The 21,569-nt window shown below is 41.0% G+C and overlaps 1 protein-coding gene across 2 annotated transcripts in view; it reads right to left on the bottom strand.

Annotated features, from left to right (window-relative positions):
* pdlim5b (PDZ and LIM domain 5b) overlaps window positions 1-21,569 on the bottom strand; it is a 59,438-nt gene that overhangs the window by 16,085 nt on the left and 21,784 nt on the right. Inside the window, exons 3-5 of one of the 2 annotated variants that reach the window (XM_078287289.1) lie at window positions 14,689-14,840; window positions 1,514-1,547; window positions 628-1,151 (exon numbers count right to left, since the gene is read on the bottom strand). In XM_078287289.1, coding sequence (XP_078143415.1) covers window positions 628-1,151; window positions 1,514-1,547; window positions 14,689-14,840 — 710 coding nt within the window. The remainder of the gene's footprint in view (window positions 1-627; window positions 1,152-1,513; window positions 1,548-14,688; window positions 14,841-21,569) is intronic. The other variant, XM_078287291.1, reaches the window with a different exon arrangement.

Raw genomic sequence — 21,569 nt, 5'->3', positions numbered from 1 at the left:
AAGTTGGGTTATGGGCTGCTTCTGTGTTAGCTTTTCAAATGAGAGACATCTTTTCGGTTGAAATGGGGCATGAGGTAATGTAGGAACAGCGGAATGGAATATTTCACTTTCTGCAATACATTTTCTCTCTCAGGTAGACTGCAAGGCAGAAATGTACTCTAGCTAATCTGTGGCTTCTGACTTCCAGACAACTAAAGAAACCACAACTCCCTCTGGACCTGCTGACTGGAGCACACAGGACATTTAATACCAAAGCATTTCCCATTATACGGTTCTTGCACTTATACCAATTTCTGCTATTATTCATCTAACATAGAGACTTTATTCGTGACTTGTAAATAAGAATTTGACAAGAAAGAAGAAACTGACCCGTGACTTGTAAATAAGAATTTGTTCTTAAGTGACCTGCCTGGTCAAATAAATAATAAATAAATAAAAAAGATGTTGTTCAAGTTGTTCAACTGTGGTGCACATAAAGTAGGGCATAAAAGAAAGATTAACTGTATTTGGTAAAGAGAGCATTAAACTACCGCAGTTGAGCTTTCCTCTTTTGACAGAAAGGTGTCTAAAAAATATGATAGGGAAAGTATAAGGTGGTGGCAGCGATGTCTGATGTGTGGTACTTACCCATTAAACTGCTCTGCAAGCCCCTGGCTCTCCATAAGGCCCCGTCTCTGTCCCATAGCCACCTCACAGGCATTGACATTGGAGTACAGGTTGATAGGTGAGTTATAGACAGAGGGCTGTGGGACATTGGGATTGGAGGAGGGGGCTGTCACTCTGGCTGGGGAGGAGGAGTTAGATGAGGAGGAAGAGGCAGAGGGGGAGGTGAAGGCGGAGCGACCAGAGCTGGGCCTGGGAACTGAGCTGGCTGGAGCCGAGTCTGGGGCAGGGAAGCATGACTTCAGTGGAAATGGAGGCTGTGGTTGTTGAGAAGGGGCAGCTGGCGTGAAAGCAGATGATTCAGAGGGGATGGAGGCTACTTTGGGGGTGGTCAGGGGGGAAGTGGCTGTGCCCACACTGCTATCCCCACCAAATGGCCGGGCTGTCTTGTTGTAGGCAGCGCTGGGCTGGCTGGACGGCCTGGTGTATGTGGTGCATGGGGCTGGGTGAGTGATTGGGACAGGCTTAATGATTTCTTGAGGTTCGTCCTGGACAAAAGTGGAGACACACAACATGCACAAACAGCAAATTCCATGGTAAACTCATGCATCTAGACCAGCATGCCCAAAAGCATTGCATAACAATCACATGAAAATCAATGGTGTTTTCATAATCATACTGCTGTATGAATGAAACTCATGCCTCTGCCAACCAACTTAAGGAGGTGCAATAAAATGTGGCTTAACCAGTCACAGTTATAGCATGCAAGACCAAATTATGTTCTGACATCATCTCAGAAGGGCACAATGAGCATGCTCACTTTTAAGTAAACTGGTACAATATTCATAAATAGAGAAGAATGCAGATGAACCTGAGTCAGTATATATAAGTGAATATTTAGAGTTCATACCTTAGGCACTGCATCTTTAGGGATACTAGTGGCTCTGTGAAGACAGAAGGAGAATTATAAAAACACTGCACATCCATTAATATATTTAGAGCACTCATTCACCATTTTAAACCCAGTGTAATTACATTCGTCAGCTGAACACATTGCTTGCTATGGGGATCAAACTTGTGGGATGGTCTGAGAGAGGGTTTGATCATTTTGTGTCCTGTCTGGTATACTTTAGCATCTTGTCCAGTGTCATTTGTGCCCTCAAGTATGTAAGTTGACCCCTTTAGATCCAAATTGAAAAACATCACTGAAAATGAATAATCAACTATAAACATGTTGGTCAATTACGACGCTGCTGATTGCACTAATTCACTATGGGGGGACAGCCCTTAATTGAATGAATGAGGACAGTAACAAAAAGAATAATGGAGTGGGGACAAACAGTGAGAGAGGAAAAAGGGCAGCGAAAGGACAAGGGCAGCAAGAGAGAAAGATGAGATTTGACCAGGGGAGAGGAATGGGGTAGTTCTATTTATTCATTTTTAGCATAGAGTGCAACTTTCTTTGTCTTGCAGCATTTTTTTTTCCTTGCAGCATGAACACTGCTGCCTATAGTCTTAACTACACAAAAGTTTCAGATTAAATGCTTCATTAAATTACCGTATGGTCTCACATATCGCAAATTACTTATTATTTATAGTTGTGTAACGCTACAGAAGCAACCATGAGGAAATGTCACACCAAAAACTGAGCACTGCCAGTGAAGGCTTGGTTCCTCCCACTGGCTCTCAGCAAGTGGGAAAGTCTATCGTCTGACACTGGCAAACTGGCATGCACATCCAGTTTTGTAACCATGACAGTCCTGATTCTGATCATCTGACCCACCATCCTTTTTTTCTTGTGCATGTGGAAGTGGAAGTGTGTGGGAATGAGATTTGGGTGTGTCAGACTGAGATTGTGGGTATGGGTGTGCAGGTGACACTAACTGTAAGGGCCATAATAGATGGTCACTGGATAATCCACAATCCTAGTCTTAATGAGAATTACCAACAATGAGAAAGATGCCCTTTGGGATCACATAAAGAACTGAACTGAACTGATAAACCCCACGGACTAGTAGTCTTCTCAAGATCACACTAAATCTTTTTCAGGGACATACCATTAAAAGTAGTTTCAATAGACGTATAAGTGTTTCAGCAGAATATACCTTTAAAGGTATTTGTAATGGGTGTAGTAGTGGTGTTTGAGCTGAACATACCTTTATAAGTATAATTTGTATTAAATATAGTTCTGTAGTGTCATGTACCTTTACAGTTCTTTATCAGCTGTAGTAGAACAAGTGTTTAGTGAAATATCTTTAAAAGTATAATTTACAATAGTAGTAGAAATGCTTTAGTGGAATATACTTTTAGAGGTGCGAGTAATTAGAGAAGACATAGCAACATGCACCAGGCTTGGTTTAACGTTTTCATGTACAATGTTCTGATGCTGTCCTTCCATGTCATTTGCTTCCATGTCCTGTCCTGTGATTTGCTCATGTGTCTTGTCCTGTGCCGCCTACTAGAGAGTTATTCATATATAAACAAGTGTGCTAGCCGGTGCCACCACATGGAGTTGTTGTTTTCTGCAGCTTTGGCAACTCAACCTCACCACATGGAGAAATGCTGAACACACGCAGAAACAAGCAACACTATGTGGCGTCTCCTGCTGCTAGGCTAACAATTTATCCATATGCTAAATGCACTGGTTAGCTGATTTATACTCATGATTGAAGCAGCTGTAACAGTTTATCACCTATGTGAGAGGACGGTGGCCTGTTTGTCTGAAATGTCATGGATAGAAAACCAGCAGCCATCCAAAGAAAATTCTCTTCTCCTCCTTTTGTTTCATTCTTAACATTTTCCAACACTGTCTACCACAAAAATGAAAACTACAAACCCTCTGTTAGGATACATTGCAGGGTGCAAGCGAATGCCATCAATTTAACATCTTGGAAATCTTTGCTGCATTTGGGGCCAAATGACTTTAAAAGTGACTCGATCATATTTAGGCTATTATAGGAAAATAATAGGAATGTTCAGTTGCATAAAACAATATCTTAATAACTTTGACTGTAGGCCTTTGCTACAGATTTGAAAGTTTTTGTTGATTATGCTACTGAATTTTAAGTGGTTTAATGGGCCTTTCCTCTGTTCTAAATGTTTTCTAACAATTAACCAATATGAAACTTGGACAGTAAAGCAGAATTGAATCAGGCAGGAACCAAAGCATACTAGTATAAGATACAGTAGTAAAGTATTAGCAATATCATCATTAGCATTTAGCAATATAAAATTGAGGTAGGTCTGCATATCTTTAAGCGTTTCACAAAATTAAGAAACAGAAATGCCAAGTTTGGATAAATATTTGGTTGTTCACATTTAGTGCTGGAACACTGCATACAAATTACAGTCTAATGATTCAGACCCGAGCCTTCCAGTTGTTAGAGGCTGTTGGCTTCTCTCTCTCTCTCTCTCTCTCTCTCTCTCTCTCTCTCTCTCTCTCTCTCTCTCTCTCTCTCTCTCTCTCTCTCTCTCTCTCTCTCTCTCTCTCTCTCTCTCTCTCTCTCTCTCTCTCTCTCTCTCTCTCTCTCTCTCTCTCTCTCTCTCACACACACACACACAAAGACTCTGTGCAGGTATTTAGCAAGCGGACCTGGCTTGCCTACCAGTTAGCTGGATTTCATTAGTTGGAAAATGAGTCTGCTATTCAACTTTGGTCCAAAGTTGGGTAACATTTTTGTCCCGCTCCCATCTTGTTGTGAAGCAGTAATGTCAGTTTTGTGCATCTTGCTTAACACTGCTTGTTGCTTTCACTTGACTTCTTCTGCATAGCGAATGTGGGTACAACAGCACTCATGACCGCCCTGCTGGTTGGAGTGCCATATTAAAAGAAAACATAGCACATGGGAAAATCTCATTGAAAAAGGTTCTAAATGACGTTTTACAGTAGGCCTACCAAACGATCAGTTTTCCACTCTGTCTGCTTTGGCAGCCGCCAAAAAATTATCTATGCAGGAAAAACCCTGCATTGTGCATTAATGCACATCAGCAGTGCAATACGCCATGCCACCCCTTTCTCACCCAACCCCCCTCTCTCCTTTCCTCCCTCCATCTCAGACATGGCACCTCTTGCCCCTGAGCTGGCCTGCTGGACACAAAGACAGGTGGCGTAATCCTAAATGGCTTAATATGTCCCCATTAATAAAGCATTACAACTGAAACACACACTGAGGCCTTCACAAACAACTGTGTCCTTTTCGGCCCTGACATGCACACAATGTGTCCCTTATTCCTCATAAAAAAAGAAAAAAATACACAGTGACTCAGCAAGACTGGTTCCAGACCAGGAGCCATGTTCGCTGGCGTCCTTCCTTCCTCTGCCATATTAGGAAGAGCAGCCAACGGACTCTCACGCTTTTCCTTTCTGGCTGAGTTGAGGCTCAGCAACTAATAGCCTTGCACCGGGTGATTAAAGAGCCCCACCCTCCTACCAGATGTTGATGTCATCTGTGCCCACACTTGCATTTACAGTTTCCAGTTAGCAGTACATATGCGCTTATTTTCCACTGTACTAGTATTATTGAACCTGCTTATGGAGAAACACCGTACTCCGCCTAGGAAAACAGTGAAGGGACAGGCCAAAAGATCAAACAGCACATTCCATGACAAATAAGACCCAGTCTACAATAAGCCAGTGTATATCTGCCATCAGTGGCCCAGAGTGGGGCAGCTGGGCGGATCCTCTCCCGGTCTGTCTGTTCCCAGAGCAAACTGAACAAACACTAGTGAGGGTGGTCCTGTGAACATCTGCTCAGCTCAGCCCCCTCTCTGCAGCCCTGCTGTCTGCCTGGCTGGGCCTACTTCTGTTCTGCTATGACACAGAGACCAACACTGTCAGTGTGTGTGTGTGTGTGTGTGTGTGTGTGTGTGTGTGTTTGTGTGTGTGTGTTTGTGTGTGTGTGTGTGTGTGTGTGTGTGTGTGTGTGTGTGTGTGTGTGTGTGTGTTTGTGTATTTGCCTGTTCATTCTTGAGTGTGCATGTGCATGTACTGGTGGTGGACAGTTGTGTGACACTGTGTGAAAGTTTGAGAAGCCTACAGAGCGGCATACCACTGTAACTGGATAGTAACATGACACCAACTGGTCTGTGATTCTGACACCAGGTGTCTCCCTGATGTGTGAGAAGCACATCAGTAGCTGCCTCTCATCCTGAAGATGACGTCTTTTGGCTGGTATAACTGGATATAACACATTCTTTAATGAATAATCCACCTAGTGCATGAGATTGGAACATCCTTTTGTTGTGCTCCACAAAACCTGTATTATTATTTACGTTTCATGCATCATTATTCAAGTATTATTACTCACGGGGTTATTCAAGTTTGAGTCCAAAAAGGCCAGATGCTTGCTGACGAAAGCAATGACTCAGAGTATGCCAAGAAATATATGTGGTGTGCGATTTTGGCAAACGATACACCTATACCATAAATAGAAAAGATCTAAATCAGAGGCTTTTCTGATGTTGGCGCTGTTTATCTCTGCAGTGAATCTGGTCCATGAGACTGACTCTTTCTGCACCTCAAAGCACCACAGTTATAATCAGAGGGAGAAAGCTGGGCTGTGTGTTGGTAACACAGAGAAATCTTTCAGTCTGTCCCTGTCACAGATGAAGTCACATGGGCTCTGCTCAGCCCAGAACACACCTCTGTGGTCCACCTAATCTAATCAAGATGCCTTACTTGATTAGATTACAGATGCAGATATCTATAATGTTTAACAGTAACAAGCAGATCCAAATGATTCACCGTGATTCATTCATATTTACAGAGCAAATACCATAAAACTCTTATTGCTAACAGAGGTAACATAACAATTTCATCTATTGTTAAGCGCAGGACATGAATAAACACTGAATTAGCTTAATTCCAAGTGTGTACTTACAAAAAATGCCCGTATCTGTACACGTATGCACCCACACTCTCACACACATGTGTCACACACATACAGATACACACAGCATGAGGACGTTAACTGGAGGAACAGGCCTGAGGGCAGACTGACGCATTTCCACCCTGCCTGTCTGTCTTTAAGAGCCAAGAGAAACAGTCTGGCATATGGCATCTGACTGAATGATGGAGAGGCTACTAACAGAAGGCCCAGCTCACTCAACACACACACACACACACACACACACACACACACACAAACCTTACCAGTTGATACTGCAATTACCGACATAGCAAAAACTGTCATTTCAAACACTACTCAATCATCATTTGGCTAATTTCACCAATATTTAAGAACCCTATCATGTATTGCCTTCCATATTTAAACATGGAGGGAAAAGTGACAGGCCAAATAAAAACAGTCTTTGATTTTCCTCAGGCACACTTCTCCTGTTACGTACAAGTTTGACACTTTGTCAAGAAGAATATTGCTGATTTTGAAATCCTTTTATGATCTTCTGCAACAACCCCCTGACGCTGTTGACAATTTTTGACACCATTTTTTTTCTTTATTTTCTAGTCATAGTGTTGTTTACTCTCATCATATTAAGGCAGGTTGGGAGTCAGACCTTGGTACAGACATCAGACGACATGTGGGAGGAGAGGCTGGGTAGAATTCATAAATGTGCTGTTTATGTAGAGCTACAACTTCAATTTAAAGTCATACATGCATTACATTATTCCAAGGCCAGGTTGAACAAGACGTATCTAACTACCTGAACTGCTCCATTGGTGTGACAGATGTTCATCCTCTGTGAGAACAGTAGCACACACTTTGTGGTTCTGTCTGAGGATTTCTGTCCAGATAGGGTCATCTCACCTGATCGAATGCTGACTCTTGTTGGTTATTTGGCGGCTTCTTTTACCTTATCGTCCCACTTACAGCAAACCTTGCTGTTTGGCATGATGAAGGCCAAGAATGACTCATCTCATATAACTACAAAAAACTACTGCAGGACTGGAAGATGGAATGGAAAACTGTGGAAATTAACTTTTTCTGCTGAGGCAATCTACAGTCAACCAGTCAGCTATCAGCTCCCTGGCAAAACTCAAAGCTTGTGTCAGGCGCATGAGCTATCCCATCTCTCCATGTTCCCCCTCTTCCCGCTAATCTCTGACACTTCACCAGGAATGAGAAACTCACCAGAAAACTGGGAATTTCAACACACTGGGTTATTAATTAGCAGGGCTGACAGGGACATTTCCCTGGAAAGTGAGAGAGAGAGAATTTTGAGAAAAAGACTTAGAAAGAGAAATATAGAGCAATGACAATAGGAGGAAGCAGCAAACTCCGATAAAGAGGGAGAGAGAAGGGAAGGACAGAGATTTAAACCTGTGACAGTGGGGGAAACGTAAACGCTATTTCGGGAGGTAAGGCTTATTAACATTTAACTGGCTGGACAGCCTGTTGCTATTATCAGTTGCCGGGATACTTCACTAACATGGTGTGTGTGTGTGTGTGTGTGTGTGTGTGTGTGTGTGTGTGTGTGTGTGTGTGTGTGTGTGTGTGTGTGTGTGTGTGTCCGTGTGTGTGTGTGTGTGTGTGTGTGTGTGTGGTAGGAACACCCTGCACTTATCCATATCAGCACTCACATGTATCACGGGGTTAAGGACAGAGAACATTCATACCAAATCTCTCTCTCTTTTGTCTTTTTCTTTCTCTCCTTCCCCTCCCTCCCTCTTCTCTATGGACAGGATAATTGATATCATACGAAATAAAAGGTAATGCTGTAGAACAGTTTGGCAGCAACCACAGCAGGGATTTTCTTTAAGACAGACTCCCAGTTCCAGAGAATTATAAACACGCCCATTTATTGTAGTGGGACTTTGCATGGCCAATATGTGGAGTGTGTCCGCATGTGCCTAGTATGGGTGTAACGTTCAGAAAACTCACGGTTTACACGGGATACAACTGCAAAGTTCCTATTTAAGTTTTTGTGAAAACTTTTTTTCAATGAAAATTAAAGTCCAATGTAACTAAATCAACAGATTTTCTTTCAAAAGTAAATACGCCACTTTGTACTTGTTCACATAAAATATCCCTGCATTGGAGGCTACATAGGCCAACATCAACATAAAGTGCAACATAAAATGCAACCTTCAGTGGCTTTAGTCCAGGGCATCAACATAAAATGTGGACTACCGAATAGGGCTGCAAATCTTTCACTATAAAGTCTGTCTGTGTAGATTCATTTCAGTCATCCAGGTAGTAAGATGTCCAAAAAAGGAAATAGAAACAAATTAAATAGAAATAGAAACAATTTCCTTTTTTGGACTTTCGCTATCTATAAACACCCCCAAGGCTTTGGTTATTGCTCTGTGCCTGTCTGAACTCGCACTAAGAGAAGCTTAAAAGCTGCAAAGGACCATAGGGTTTTTTCGGGAACCGTTTCACCCCAAGTGCCCCTCTCTGTATTGTACAACACCTTATCACCTCATGAATGACAATTATCTGGATCCCTCCAAATTTGCATTACATTGTCTGGGCAAGCAATCTGGGGAGTAAGAAAGTTTACCAAATAGCCACTTGCTATAATGTTAAATGGTGAATCTGTTAAAAGGTATTCATATTTTGAATGTACTCAAAGGATTTCAGCAGCACTGTCGATGAAAAGTGTACAGAGCAAGTCAATGAGCCTCCTTTGTGGTCAGATCACTGGACTACTTAGTATTGCATCCAGAAGAGGATGAAATGAAGCGAATAAGTAAGACATTAACTCTAATTAATGTGTCATTTGAGTGCCGGTCCAAGCCAGCTAATAAGCACACCATCCCTCTCCCCTCTCAGTATTCTTCCAACCTCCACGCCACATCTGGCCCAGGCAGCCAGGAGTCAGTGGGGGCTCTCTGGGTTGCATTAGATTGCCCTCTTCTTCACCCCATTAACACAACAGCTTAAGGCTTGCCGGGTGTACAGTGGCCATCTGTGAGCAGGTCTGCAGCTCCGCACCAGAGCTGCCTGGTAGCTAGCTGGTGTGCAGCTGAGTGGCCTCTGTGTATACAACTGTCTGTACCATATACTGTACTGTACTGACTGTGTGTGGGACAGCCCAGCAGGTGGATATTTGGAACAAGACTGTGATTTTGACAGGTGATGTAAACCAAATGAAGAAGGCTGATTGCCTAAGAACTCGTTCTATTAATCTACCTGAAGTGATAACAGAGGGAAGGCACAGATTGCCTATGTAACATGCTGAAACTGTCACTGAAGCCCAACTTTGTCAACAGACAGCTAGAGGGAGAGCTGAAACACACAGCATGTGGAAACATGAATGTCCATTTTGTTCTGTCTGCCACATATCTACTAAAGTTTCGATCAAAAACTCGATTTTGCAGTTTTCGACAGAAAGAAAAGGAGGGTTGTGTGAACAGAGGTAGCAGAGTGTAGACAGAGGACAAGGAGCACTGGGGTCTTTGATATGTTGAAACTCTCTTTCTAATATGTTGGTGTCTGTCATTTCCACTCTGCATCTACAGCACTTGTTTCTGAGGTGACATTAAAACTGACAGATAAAGACAGAAGTCACACACTGACCACCTTTCAAAAGCGTCTCAACTGTATTGTACCACTCCACCCTGAAGCTACATGTTTTCCAGTCACACACATGTGCACATACACACAAAGCTGCACACATAAAATCTGAAATGTTCTTCTTGTGTAAAGCATAAGGCTATGGTTGGTTCTCGGAGCTAGCTGTCTTGGTCTGTTTTATCTTTGAGGTTTTGGAACCAGGTGCAGCCAGCCACAACCTTGGGGGAGTGGTGTTTGATTGCACTGTGCTGCATATTTCAATGACAATAAATAAACATCAATTATCATACTTTCCTAAGGCTACTTCCCACAGCCTCCTGGCAAAACTCACTGTTAGCTACTCAGGGACAAGGTTTCCATAATAGTAGAACCAAAAATGACTAGTTGACTTGCTGGTTTTGTATGGAAAGTTCACGGAGTGTACTGCTTGTCACATCAACTACAAGTACCAAGGCATGGGAGATGGCAAGAAGACATGATTTGATAAAAGCACTATTATATTACTCAGAGAGACAAAGAAACATACCAACTTATGGTTTCAAATGCAATCTATGCAACATATTCCTGTATGGAGCATGTTAAGTACAGGAAAATCTCACTGTCTGATGTGTAGGACTGTGCATGCCTTCTATCACTATACTGGTAGAAGACAGAAACAGTCTTTTCTAAAGCTTAACTCAATCTGGGACTTGAACATTCAGTCAATATTTTTCATAAGTCTGCTCATCAAAACAATAAACTATATAGCCAACCTCTAAAGTTTGCGTGTGCAGCAAAGTCTGACCAAATGGGAACCCCAGATGAAAAGGCTAGATCTACCACAAACAGCCGGAGGGAACATATTTACTTTTGCTCTTCCTGACTGAGACTTCCTCACAACACAATCTACAATACTAAATACTTTTACCTCTCGCTCTCAGAGGGATATTATCCCCACGAGCACGCAGACATGAGTTAAAACATCTTTTGCTGGCTGGGACCACAACCTTGGCAGTGGCAGGGAAAGCCTGGTTTCTCCCTCACTCGCAGAACAAACAACTGCGCCCAGCTCATTCAGACTCATCTAGTCAGATCTGTTATGATCTATGGCAGAACAACAGGATGAGGAGAGTACTTTCAAACCCATAGTCCGTTTCCTGTCTGATGAAAACATGTTTTCCTTCACCCGGACACACTGAAATAATTTTAACATATCAACATCACTCACCCTGAGCGGCTTTCCTGCCTACGGAATACACAAAAAAAGATCCCACACACTGTATGGCATGTAATGCTCTAAATGGTTCTTGCTTGTTTATTTTGCTTGATGTTTATTTTGTATACTGCAGGACTTCTAGCCATTAAATATATGATGCATGATAGGGTATGATAGTCTTTTTGTGACTGATGTTTGCATTTTATGGCCACATATAAGATAAGATAGCACTTTATTGATCCCCTTGGGGAAATTCAGGAATCCAAATTGTAAAAGGTGTAGATGTTATCGTTTTGGCGTTTTCATTGTTCGGTTTAATGGTAATGTATATTGTGTGTGATTCCAGTTTGATAGACATTATTATCTAACCCTTGACACACCAAATAAAATCAGTGCATACAACTGAGCATGCTGGATGGTGGTGCTTATAAGCTATACCCAAAGCTATATCCCAAAACTTTTCACACTCTGACGAAGGCCCAACTGGACGGAAACATAAATAAATAAATGTAAATAGTGTTGGATTGCAACAGCAGTGTGCGGAATCTTTTTTATTGATGCCGTCATACTGTCATCAAGGTCTGGATGTGTGAGTTTTCTTTTCTGTCACTGGCTACAGATTATGAAACATGACAGTGTGACATCATGTGGCCGAGCTGAAGTCACATTAGTCATCCCTAAGGAACTGCTGGAATGTTATTATGACCCTAATAGTCTTATCAGTCCGCATCAGAGTCATAAATCACATCTGAAGATATGGGTAGAAAGAGTGGTGCTTGACATATGGAGCTCCTTCCAGTTACTTTTCGCCCTCACCACACAGATGGAGCTTTAGCTAAGTTAGAATACAATAGAGTAAAGAAGGTCAGTATGATTATTCTAAACCCATCTCCTTCAATCAACCATTACAATGATATACTGTTTCTAAAGCTCTTCTTTCTAATGCTGACCTGTGTCATTAAAAAATGAAGTATGTACATGCAGCAAAATTCAATACTGACAGCATTTTCTAACCAGCTTCTGTAAATGCAGCTTGTTGTCTATCGAAAACTTTTGCATGTTTGCATGAAAGAAAATAGTGTCAGGATGCAAATGTGGTCTAAGGTGGAATGATGGAATAAACACATTTTTATCGCATTATTTTCACATTGATGAATGGCAAAAAGTGCAAATTGGCTTCTCCAGCACCACTGTGCGTACTGTGGTATACTAATACCACAGTACGCTACCATAATTAAAATTTAATCTGGGTAACATGGAAACGTGAAGTAGCATCAATAACACATGAATAACTGAAATGTGATTTTTATTTGCTTCATGTGATGTTTAAAAATAAGTTGTGCAATTTGTAATAAGGAAACATGTGTTGCTCCCAGCGCACATGTCTAGTGTGGGGTTTTAGTTGTAGTTTATGTGTGCTGTGAGGCCGGAGTGTTTGATGTTTCATTGTGCATTCATTACACTCGCTAGATTACATGCAGCTGTGGGATGGGGCTATTTTAGGCCTATTTTCCCACGATTAAAGCAGAGAGGCTCCTTCATCCTGTGATGTGGCGATGGAATGACAGGACATGCAAACCAGGCTCGGAGCTTTTCTGTCAACAGGTTTCACAGCTTGGGAAATGTAGGTATTTTCCCTCCATGTTTTGTGTACTAGACTATACCTACAAGTCTGCTTTAAGCTTGACTACAGAAAAGTTAGTGTGCTTGGCTCAAATTCATTAGAATGGATGTGATGGCAAAGAAACAGTTTGTTCCATACATCTTTCAAAATCAAATAATATGCATGTGTAAAAATGTGTATCTAATGCTGCGTAAGTAGTTCTGAGCTGACTGAATTTATCTCAGCACTGGGTATAAAGTAATGCCTGTGAATAAATTTTGAATGTGGGCTATTTGCAAAAACAACCTTTGGCCTACTTGCAGATGGACCATAAAACTTGCCTACTGATCCTTTCCCTGGTGGACAAATATAAACTGATTCTTCAGTTGTATCGCTGGTCTAGTTTTCTTTGAAATGTGTATAATTGCACAGACGGCTTTAAGAGCTTTCATTAAGAGTGTTCCTCATAAGGAGTTCAGTTTAACCCATTTGATGTCTACCTGCCCTAAGCTATGCTGTCTGAAATATATAGACTGTGCCACTCCTCCATCTGACCAAATGTATTCATGGATTGCTGAAATAGGGCTCCAATAACACTCAGGGGCCCCAAAATACGAGGATCTTCCTGGTGCCTGAATGGGAGGAGCAGAGGAGCAGCTGACATGATCAGACAAGGACCAACGCTTAAGTCTGATCTGATGATTTCTACAGATTCAGTGTCAAACACTGCACAGCCACTACACAGGGAGAATGTGTGCGAACCCTTAATGAGGAACCTCTCTGCGACAACATCAAATTCAGACTGTTTTCAGACCTCTTTCCTCATACAGGACCCTGTGTGCTGTGTACCACTAATATGCAATACGGCCCATTGCCAAGGAGGCATTTTGCATCCCCACCTACCAAAATTTTGAGATGACAACTCTCGCCTGGCAGAGATTTAAGCCAATACATTAAATTATTTTTGTTTTATTCGGTAGACTATAGGAAGATGCCCCTTGTGTCTCGGTGGATATTTCCTATTTCTCTGCCATCTATGTGTTATTTCTGAGATGGGACCAAACCTTCTTGCATTCTGATTTTGTATACATCCATTTGCACACATAAGTGTAGTTTAATAAAGTGTAAAATGTGATGCTACATTGCTCATTGTATCTTTAATTTGTGTCTAAATGAAGTTTTCAGAACACAATTATAAGTCCACTAGTATCTTGCTAGTAGCTAGCTAATCTAGCTAATAAGACAGCCACAACACCGAATTATGGTGCAAATGGCACACAAGATACACAAACAACTGCTACTGTGCAAGAAAAAAACAAGCTGGAGTGATAAATCCAGTGTAAACACATTCCTAAATTCCCTACAGGACCTCAGGGGAATGGCATCAGTTTCGGCAGTGACACAGAACTGTTTTAATTTTGCCAAAACAGGAGTTCATCCGTTTCAAATAATGGAAACACAAATTGAGTATACTTTTAAATACATACTGTATCACTTGGCTCTTGACAAGTTTCTGAAATAGGGCTAAATACACACTAGAAGGCAAGATCAACAAACTATGCAAACTATTGTTGAGATGTGAAAAAACACTACAGTTCTTATACAGCAGCCTTAAACAAACTATGGAAGTACAGAGGCAAAACCGACCGACTGAATAAACAACATGAAAGTGCACTGCAAGCACTTTGCTGTGTACAACAGTGCTTGAAGAAGTAGCAATAGGGCTAGGCAAGCACGTCTTTGCATTGTATGTCTCAGCAATTCCATGTAGTTGATATAACAGAAAGCGTGTGCATGTGTGTAACTGTTACCTCTGCAGAGTCAGGCTGAGATGGTCCGTGCAGGCTTTGATCTTGTTCTGGGCCTCTAGGTGATTCATGCTGTCTGTGGAAATACCATCAATAGACAGAATGATGTCTCCCACACTCATCTTAGCCTTGGCTGCTTTGCCCCCATCAGTCAGCTGCAATGAAAAAAACAAACAAAGAAAAAAACATAATCATCATGCAAATTTCAGAGCCAACCAAAGCAAAGTATTCACAATGCATTCAGTTACACCATCTCAGCTTCTCAGTTATGGGACATTTATTGGCCAGGGGTTGCTACACCACCTATTGTTATTAAACCCTGCAGAGAGAGATGAGATCACAGTTCACGCTTTTCATACCTAACAGTTTTCTCAAGCGAAGTGGAGTATTTATAAAAACATTACGAGCATTCAGTCCTGCTCTATTTATATTTGCCCAATTATGGCTTACTTATCACTTCAAGCAGGACATATATGGTTATAGTCTGATCAACACCTTGACCATCAGTTTCTTGTAATCACCAAGCACTGTGCTCTCTTCTCCTTCCTGTCTTATTGTCTTCACAACATCAACAGGGTCCAACATACCCCTTTCTAACACTAATGGGACAGGATTCCGCTTGCACTATTTATTTGTGTTTTTATTGTTTATTCGTATCCTCACTAATGAACTATTCTTCCTGGAATCCACAGAAAAACATAAAGACAAAGACATGCATAGCAGCATGCCCTCACCCTCAAATACATTTGAAATGTCCATGTGTCTACATGATGTGTGTGTGTGTGTGTGTGTGTGTGTGTGTGTGTGTGTGTGTGTGTGTTGGCCACTTTAATGTCTAACTGGGGATGCATGTCCTACCTCCCCTTCTTAAACATATAAATCAAATAGTGAATTTAACTAAAAAGCACATAGTACAGGGCCAACACATTCCAACTATGATGACTCCTACTCCTATACAAATAACTCCTAACCCATTTGGCTTTGATTTAAAGGCCCGATAGTATTCAGTTTTAATGATTTTGTTTTCAAATATACTGTGGCTCAAGAGAAGAGTATGTTCTTCATGTTTTGCAAATAAATGTATTTTGTGAATTTTCAGTGAATTTGAAGACTAAGTCGACAACACCATCTCCTCTAATTCAAATGAGGTAAACCTGCTGAGCGGAGGCTTTCCAGTGTGTGTCAATTAAAATGCTGCAAACCGGGCTGATTGGAAGGATTTCAGTAATTCTTTAGTGAAGGGAGTCTGAAACTGCCTGTAAAAATGGATAGAAAGTGCAATACCTTTAAATTGTATTCAAATCAAATTTTAACAATGTCTTCATTAAACATCATTGATCATATATGTATATAAATAGAGGAAAAGCTGAATTCTTATAATATGGGACCTTTAAAAGAGGCAGGGCCATACTACATTACATGCTAACCTTTGATTCTAGGTGTGGTTACAGGTGCTTATCAAGTGCCATGAAGAGAGTACATACTGTATGTGCTGGTCGCTTTGGACATACTGTTTGTTTTATTAGGTGATCTATGGGAGCTTTGCCTGGTACAGAAACCTTGGGGGTGGGGCTGGGGGAGGGAGGAAGGGGAGCTGTTGCTTTGGAGGAAGGATGTGATCTTAAGTGACCCTCAGTAATGAAGTTAAAGCTCATATGACATGGAAGTGAGACTGCGGGAGCGGGAGGTAGCAGATTGTAACCTCCTTTATCTGTTATATAATCAGGTCTAATCGTACATCTTAATTTCCAGATAGCGTGCTGGATCTATGACCATACATGGCTTGTAGGACTCAGCTGAAGAGGAGTGGAAACTGAAGCAACAACAGAAGTCTAGACCAAGGGACTAGAGTACTGCAATCATTAAATCTCATTCATGACCTTCATTATATAACACAGGTCAATAAACGGATGGATAATGTATATAAACATGATGTAACTAATACACATTAATAACAAGTAATAGTCATTCCTGCTGCATCCAAATCCCTAGCGAATGCCTGTTTGTCTAGACAAGTGTTTGTTTTCAGTTTTGTATAAAGAAATATGGAAAAACTCAATCAACATATGAAAATGGAAATCGGACATCAGCAAGGAAGGATTTAGGAGATTCGTAAAGTATTTACATAACATTTGTAACGTAAAAGCTACTCAAAAAGCTGTGTGCATGTATATTATGTTATTAATATTTGGATATAGTTATACCCAAAGAGGCAGCTTGATAAATATATAAATATCAATAAATGTTTAATTTAAAAGTAAATACTGAAAGAAAAACATATAAAACACAGACATGTTGATTAAGCCAAATTATGTGATTATGGGCCTTTTAGAGCATAAAAACCTTACAGATGTGAAATCCTAAATCCAGAAAAAAAACTTAGTTGAGAAATCCAAACATTCAGAAAATAAGATGGAATATTTTCATGGGTCCCTATGAATTATGCCTATTTCCCCGTCTCCTTTCCCAGGCAGCAGGTGGGGTTAACCCTCATCCTACTGACTGGGGTACCCGCAGACCCCAGAGGTATACTTTTTGTCATATCTCACAGGTGCTTTATTCTATCATTCCAATTTTTCATGACTTTGTCAATCAATTTGTTCCTAATGACTTCATATCATTGTTTTCTGTTTCTGTTTTAATTATTGCTTTTTAAAAATACCAATGTAGTCAAAAGCACCCAATTCCGCCTCTGCAGTTTTAATAGATGGAACTATTTATTGAGTTCATGTTTGCCATGGGTCCTAATTTAAAGTATCACACACTATCAGGGGGGGTAGGGGCACTCTGTCAGTCATTTTGAAGGAGACGGACACAGATGCAGCAGACACAGATTTCCTCATGTGCTCTGTCGACGACCCTAAATACTGCTCTTCCTAAGGTAAGATGATGTTCAAAGTCAGAAATACAATACATAATTTAATTAACTGTAACTTTCCTAAAATAATAATAATCTGTTTTGTTTTTTTTCAGATGACATTAATTACATAACTAATAATATTTTGAGAAGAAATAAGTTAACATTTTGCTATGATGGTTGTTTCTTACAGTAGTTTATTCTTGGGGTCCCCAGGGACCCCAGTCGGTAGTCCTTGTATGTTAAATATGTTGGTAGGTGCGTCACATCTTCCATCCCTCTCCACCAGGCTGAGGCTTGCACTAAACACAGGATATGACATTTACAGGAAGCAACCTGATGAAACCATGACGACGGGATGACTCTCTACCAGGTGTGGTGATCGGCTGGCGATTACGCAAGGCTGTGCACACCTCATCAATCACTCAGCACTCCCTCACACTCGACAACTGTTCAGCCATGGCGGCTAGCATCATGCAGGAACAACAAAACACTCTGTGCGTCACTTAAAATGTTAAATGTATCTCTCATGTTAGATTTGATATAATAATATCCTTACCTCATCCCTCAACGCTGTGTTTTATGGACATAAATTGAACCCAGGATGCCTGAAGCCTCACACATATTAAGCAAAATGGGTACATGGCAAGCACTCACATGTGTGAATAGCAATTAAGGAGAGGTCTATGAATGTGGTAAAAGACAGAAAAGGATAATGAAGAGAGTATGGAGCGATAATACATGGGAGAAGAGTGAGTTTACCTGTTGACTGTATTGGGTTGTTTATTTATTTGACAGGGACAGTGCTCAATAAATATACTGTGCCAGATATAGCTGTAAGCTAATTTTCATCTGTAGTTCCTGGGCGGGAGGCAACAGTGTTGACTATAAAAGTTGTTGACGATAAAAGTTGTCGACTATAAAAGTTGTTGACTATAAAAGTTGTTGACTATAAAAGTAGGATTTCTAGGATTTTCTAGTTTCTATGTGCCAGCTCAGCGTCAAACATGTGCAAAAGTAACAGGTTTTTGTGTCTCTTTTCAGTCAGTTCACAAGGTTTGTGACTAACACTGGAGAGCCGTCATTTATATGACACAGTCCTGCTTGTCAATGCCCCATTCATTTCCATTAACAAAATTGTGTGAGGGGCAACATAAAGGCTATAGAGCTGAAGAGCCGCTGGTGTACAGAGAAACACAAGATGTTCCCTTTCTCCACTGCTTAAGAATTTGTTCAGGTTAGGTAACTCCAAAAGACTCGGCCCCAGTCTCAAAAGCAGCCAAGGGGATACAGTGAATGTATGGAAGTAAAGACCGCTATTGTGTTGGACTTTATAATGAGAAAATAGGGGAAAGAGTGGGAGGGGGAGAGGGACAGAGAGAGGAAGTGATGGTGGTGGGGGTGACCGGAGGGTCCACTGTGACTCATTTTTTTTTTTTGGAGTTGTTGTCAAGTAGCTTAGAATTCTAGTAGGAAGTATAGAAAGCATAGCTGAGGCTAATGTATGCATACCAACCTCATGGAGACCTATTAGACCAGTACAGGCACATGCAAAGTGCTACTCACAAAGGGCAGGGAGCTCACAACACGTAGTTCCCACTCACTTACTCACTCACTCGCTCACTCACTGACAAATTCACAGACAAACTTGCCAATAGTTATTGACTCAGACTTGACTCACTTACTTTCAGTAAGATAAGTCAGATTGCTCAGCAGTGCAGAGGCCATTACAGACAGTATAAGCACTCTCCACAGACCACAGTACCACTGGCATCTCCTGTCCCACACAACCAGGGTTGCAACTAATGATTATTTTCATTATCACTATTCTTTTTTCAATTAATTAGTCTATTAAAAGGCAAAAATAATGACAAATGCCCATCACAATTTACCAGAGCCCAAAGCGATGTCTTAAAACTGCTTACTGACCAGCAGCCAAAAAAAGACTCAAAGTATTCATTTCATAATGATGATGTGAAATGGAGATAAGCAGCAAGTCATGTTGATGCATGCAAGTTATGTTAATCGTTAATCATTCATTTTCTGTCGATCGACTGATCGATTCATCGACTAATCGTTTCAGCACTACACACAACACTCTCTGACCCACTCAACAGGCTCTCTTACTCCTCTACACAGCCCAGAGGTCAGTGGCAGAGACAGGGTGTTGAAGGATTGTTGAATGAAGGATCACGTCCCAGGGACACAGATTCCATTCTCTCTCTCTCTCTCTCTCTCTCCCACTCTCTCCCTCTCTGTGTGCGTGTGAGTATGTGTGCATTGCAATATGTAACGTGTGTGAAAGAGAGAGAGAGACAGAGAGAGAGAGACAGAGAGAGAGAGAGAGAGAGAGAGAGAGAGACATCTTAAGTTCACTCCTTGTACGGAGAAGAGAAAAGACAATACCACATACCACAATGCTCTATATTTGGTAATTCCTCAAACATTTATCATTCCAAGACAAATGGTGCTTATAAAGAGTGGCTAAGGTTCCTTTAAGTGGCAGAGAAAAGTGCACTGTGTGGTTAACTGTCCTTAATGCTTGAAGTTTGTAGCCAACAGAGAGGTCTTTATACAGTAAATCCCAGTGTCATTCAGACGAACACTGTCTTTCTCACATGGGTACAAAACAAACAGATGTTACAGTAAGAATCCCTGGCATCCCTGGTCTATAAATATCATAAATCTAGAGAGGTCTGAGACACTCGTGACACAGAGCAGATAAGTAATGAATAGGAACTCTGGCTGCACTACTTCAGTTCTCTCAGTAGCGCATGACTGAGGCAGATAACTTTACATTTGACATTTTATGTCAGTATCCAAATAAAATAGTATCAACCACATGATATTAATTGATTTGTGCACTTTGTCAGACTCTGCAGAACAAAAAAGTCCCGTCGCACTAATTTTTTCTCATTGAGACCCTTAATATACAGTATAACATCCATTTTGTACCTTCCACACAGCATTAAGGACAACTACTATTTGTTTAACACAAAAGCAACTAGAGGGCTTCTTTTTACATTTATTTGGCAGATAAGAAAGAAGCAGTTTTCCAAATGAATGAAAATGTCTTTCCTGTTGCCTTTCAATGAATGGGAATTCAGCCACATAATGTCTGCTTCCTGCTGTGGTCTTCTCCACAGCGCTGGTTTTACTGCTGTGGAGTTACTGGTAATGAATGCCTGTTCCTCACTACACATCCTCCTAGAAATGGAGCTGGAGTGCAACACATTACACATTAGTTGGTGCCTCTATCTGAGGGCTTATTGATTTAACATTTGATTGAACGTATATTTAAACCTTGGAAACACATTGAGGGAAGCCCCTCATTTTCAATGGTGCCGAGAAACAACAACAACAACAACAACAACTGCAGCAGTAGTATACCGGAGATTATGACATGAGTAGCTAAAAAGCTTCTTTGTCTATTTCAAGGTTCATAGAGATATAAGCATAAGGTACAAATAAATTATTGGCGGAGCCTTAGAAAAAAGAGCTTTGTAGAAGAACTCTCAATTACAAAATGTTCACATTAAGAAATCTATTGTATAAGGATAAGGAAAGCTGAGAGGCATGTTGTGCCAGACTGACAGAAACAAAGTGAAGCAGGAGCTTAGTAGGCTTAACGGTCCATTGCTTCCATGTGTCTCCCATCTGTCTGTTACAAATTATATAGCCATAATCAAATAATCAAGCCATAAGGGCACATAATCACACAAAAGAATTTAATTCTAAAGACTGCTCAGATTAAGATCTTTACTAACAAACCGCTTTATCCTTAATAAGGCAATACGTGATTTCAGAAAGTTAAAAGCTTCAATAAAAGATTCAGTGTTGGTGAGAACAAGAGGACGATGGGCTGATGCAAAGAAAGAGGTTCCTTTCAGAGATAAAGCAGCATTTTTAGATTAAGCCAGTTGTTACAGCTAGGTTTATGACTCGCAATACCTTTCCAGAAACATTCTTTGTTCAATGGTGTAGGTTGCGTCCAAACTCCCAATATATACTGGAATTATTTCAACCG

Source organism: Centroberyx gerrardi, chromosome 2 (genome assembly GCF_048128805.1).
Source record: "Centroberyx gerrardi isolate f3 chromosome 2, fCenGer3.hap1.cur.20231027, whole genome shotgun sequence".
Classification (NCBI taxonomy): Eukaryota; Metazoa; Chordata; class Actinopteri; order Beryciformes; family Berycidae; genus Centroberyx; species Centroberyx gerrardi.
Note: the sequence above shows the minus strand (reverse complement) of the source record. Positions and strands in the feature narration are given on the sequence as shown.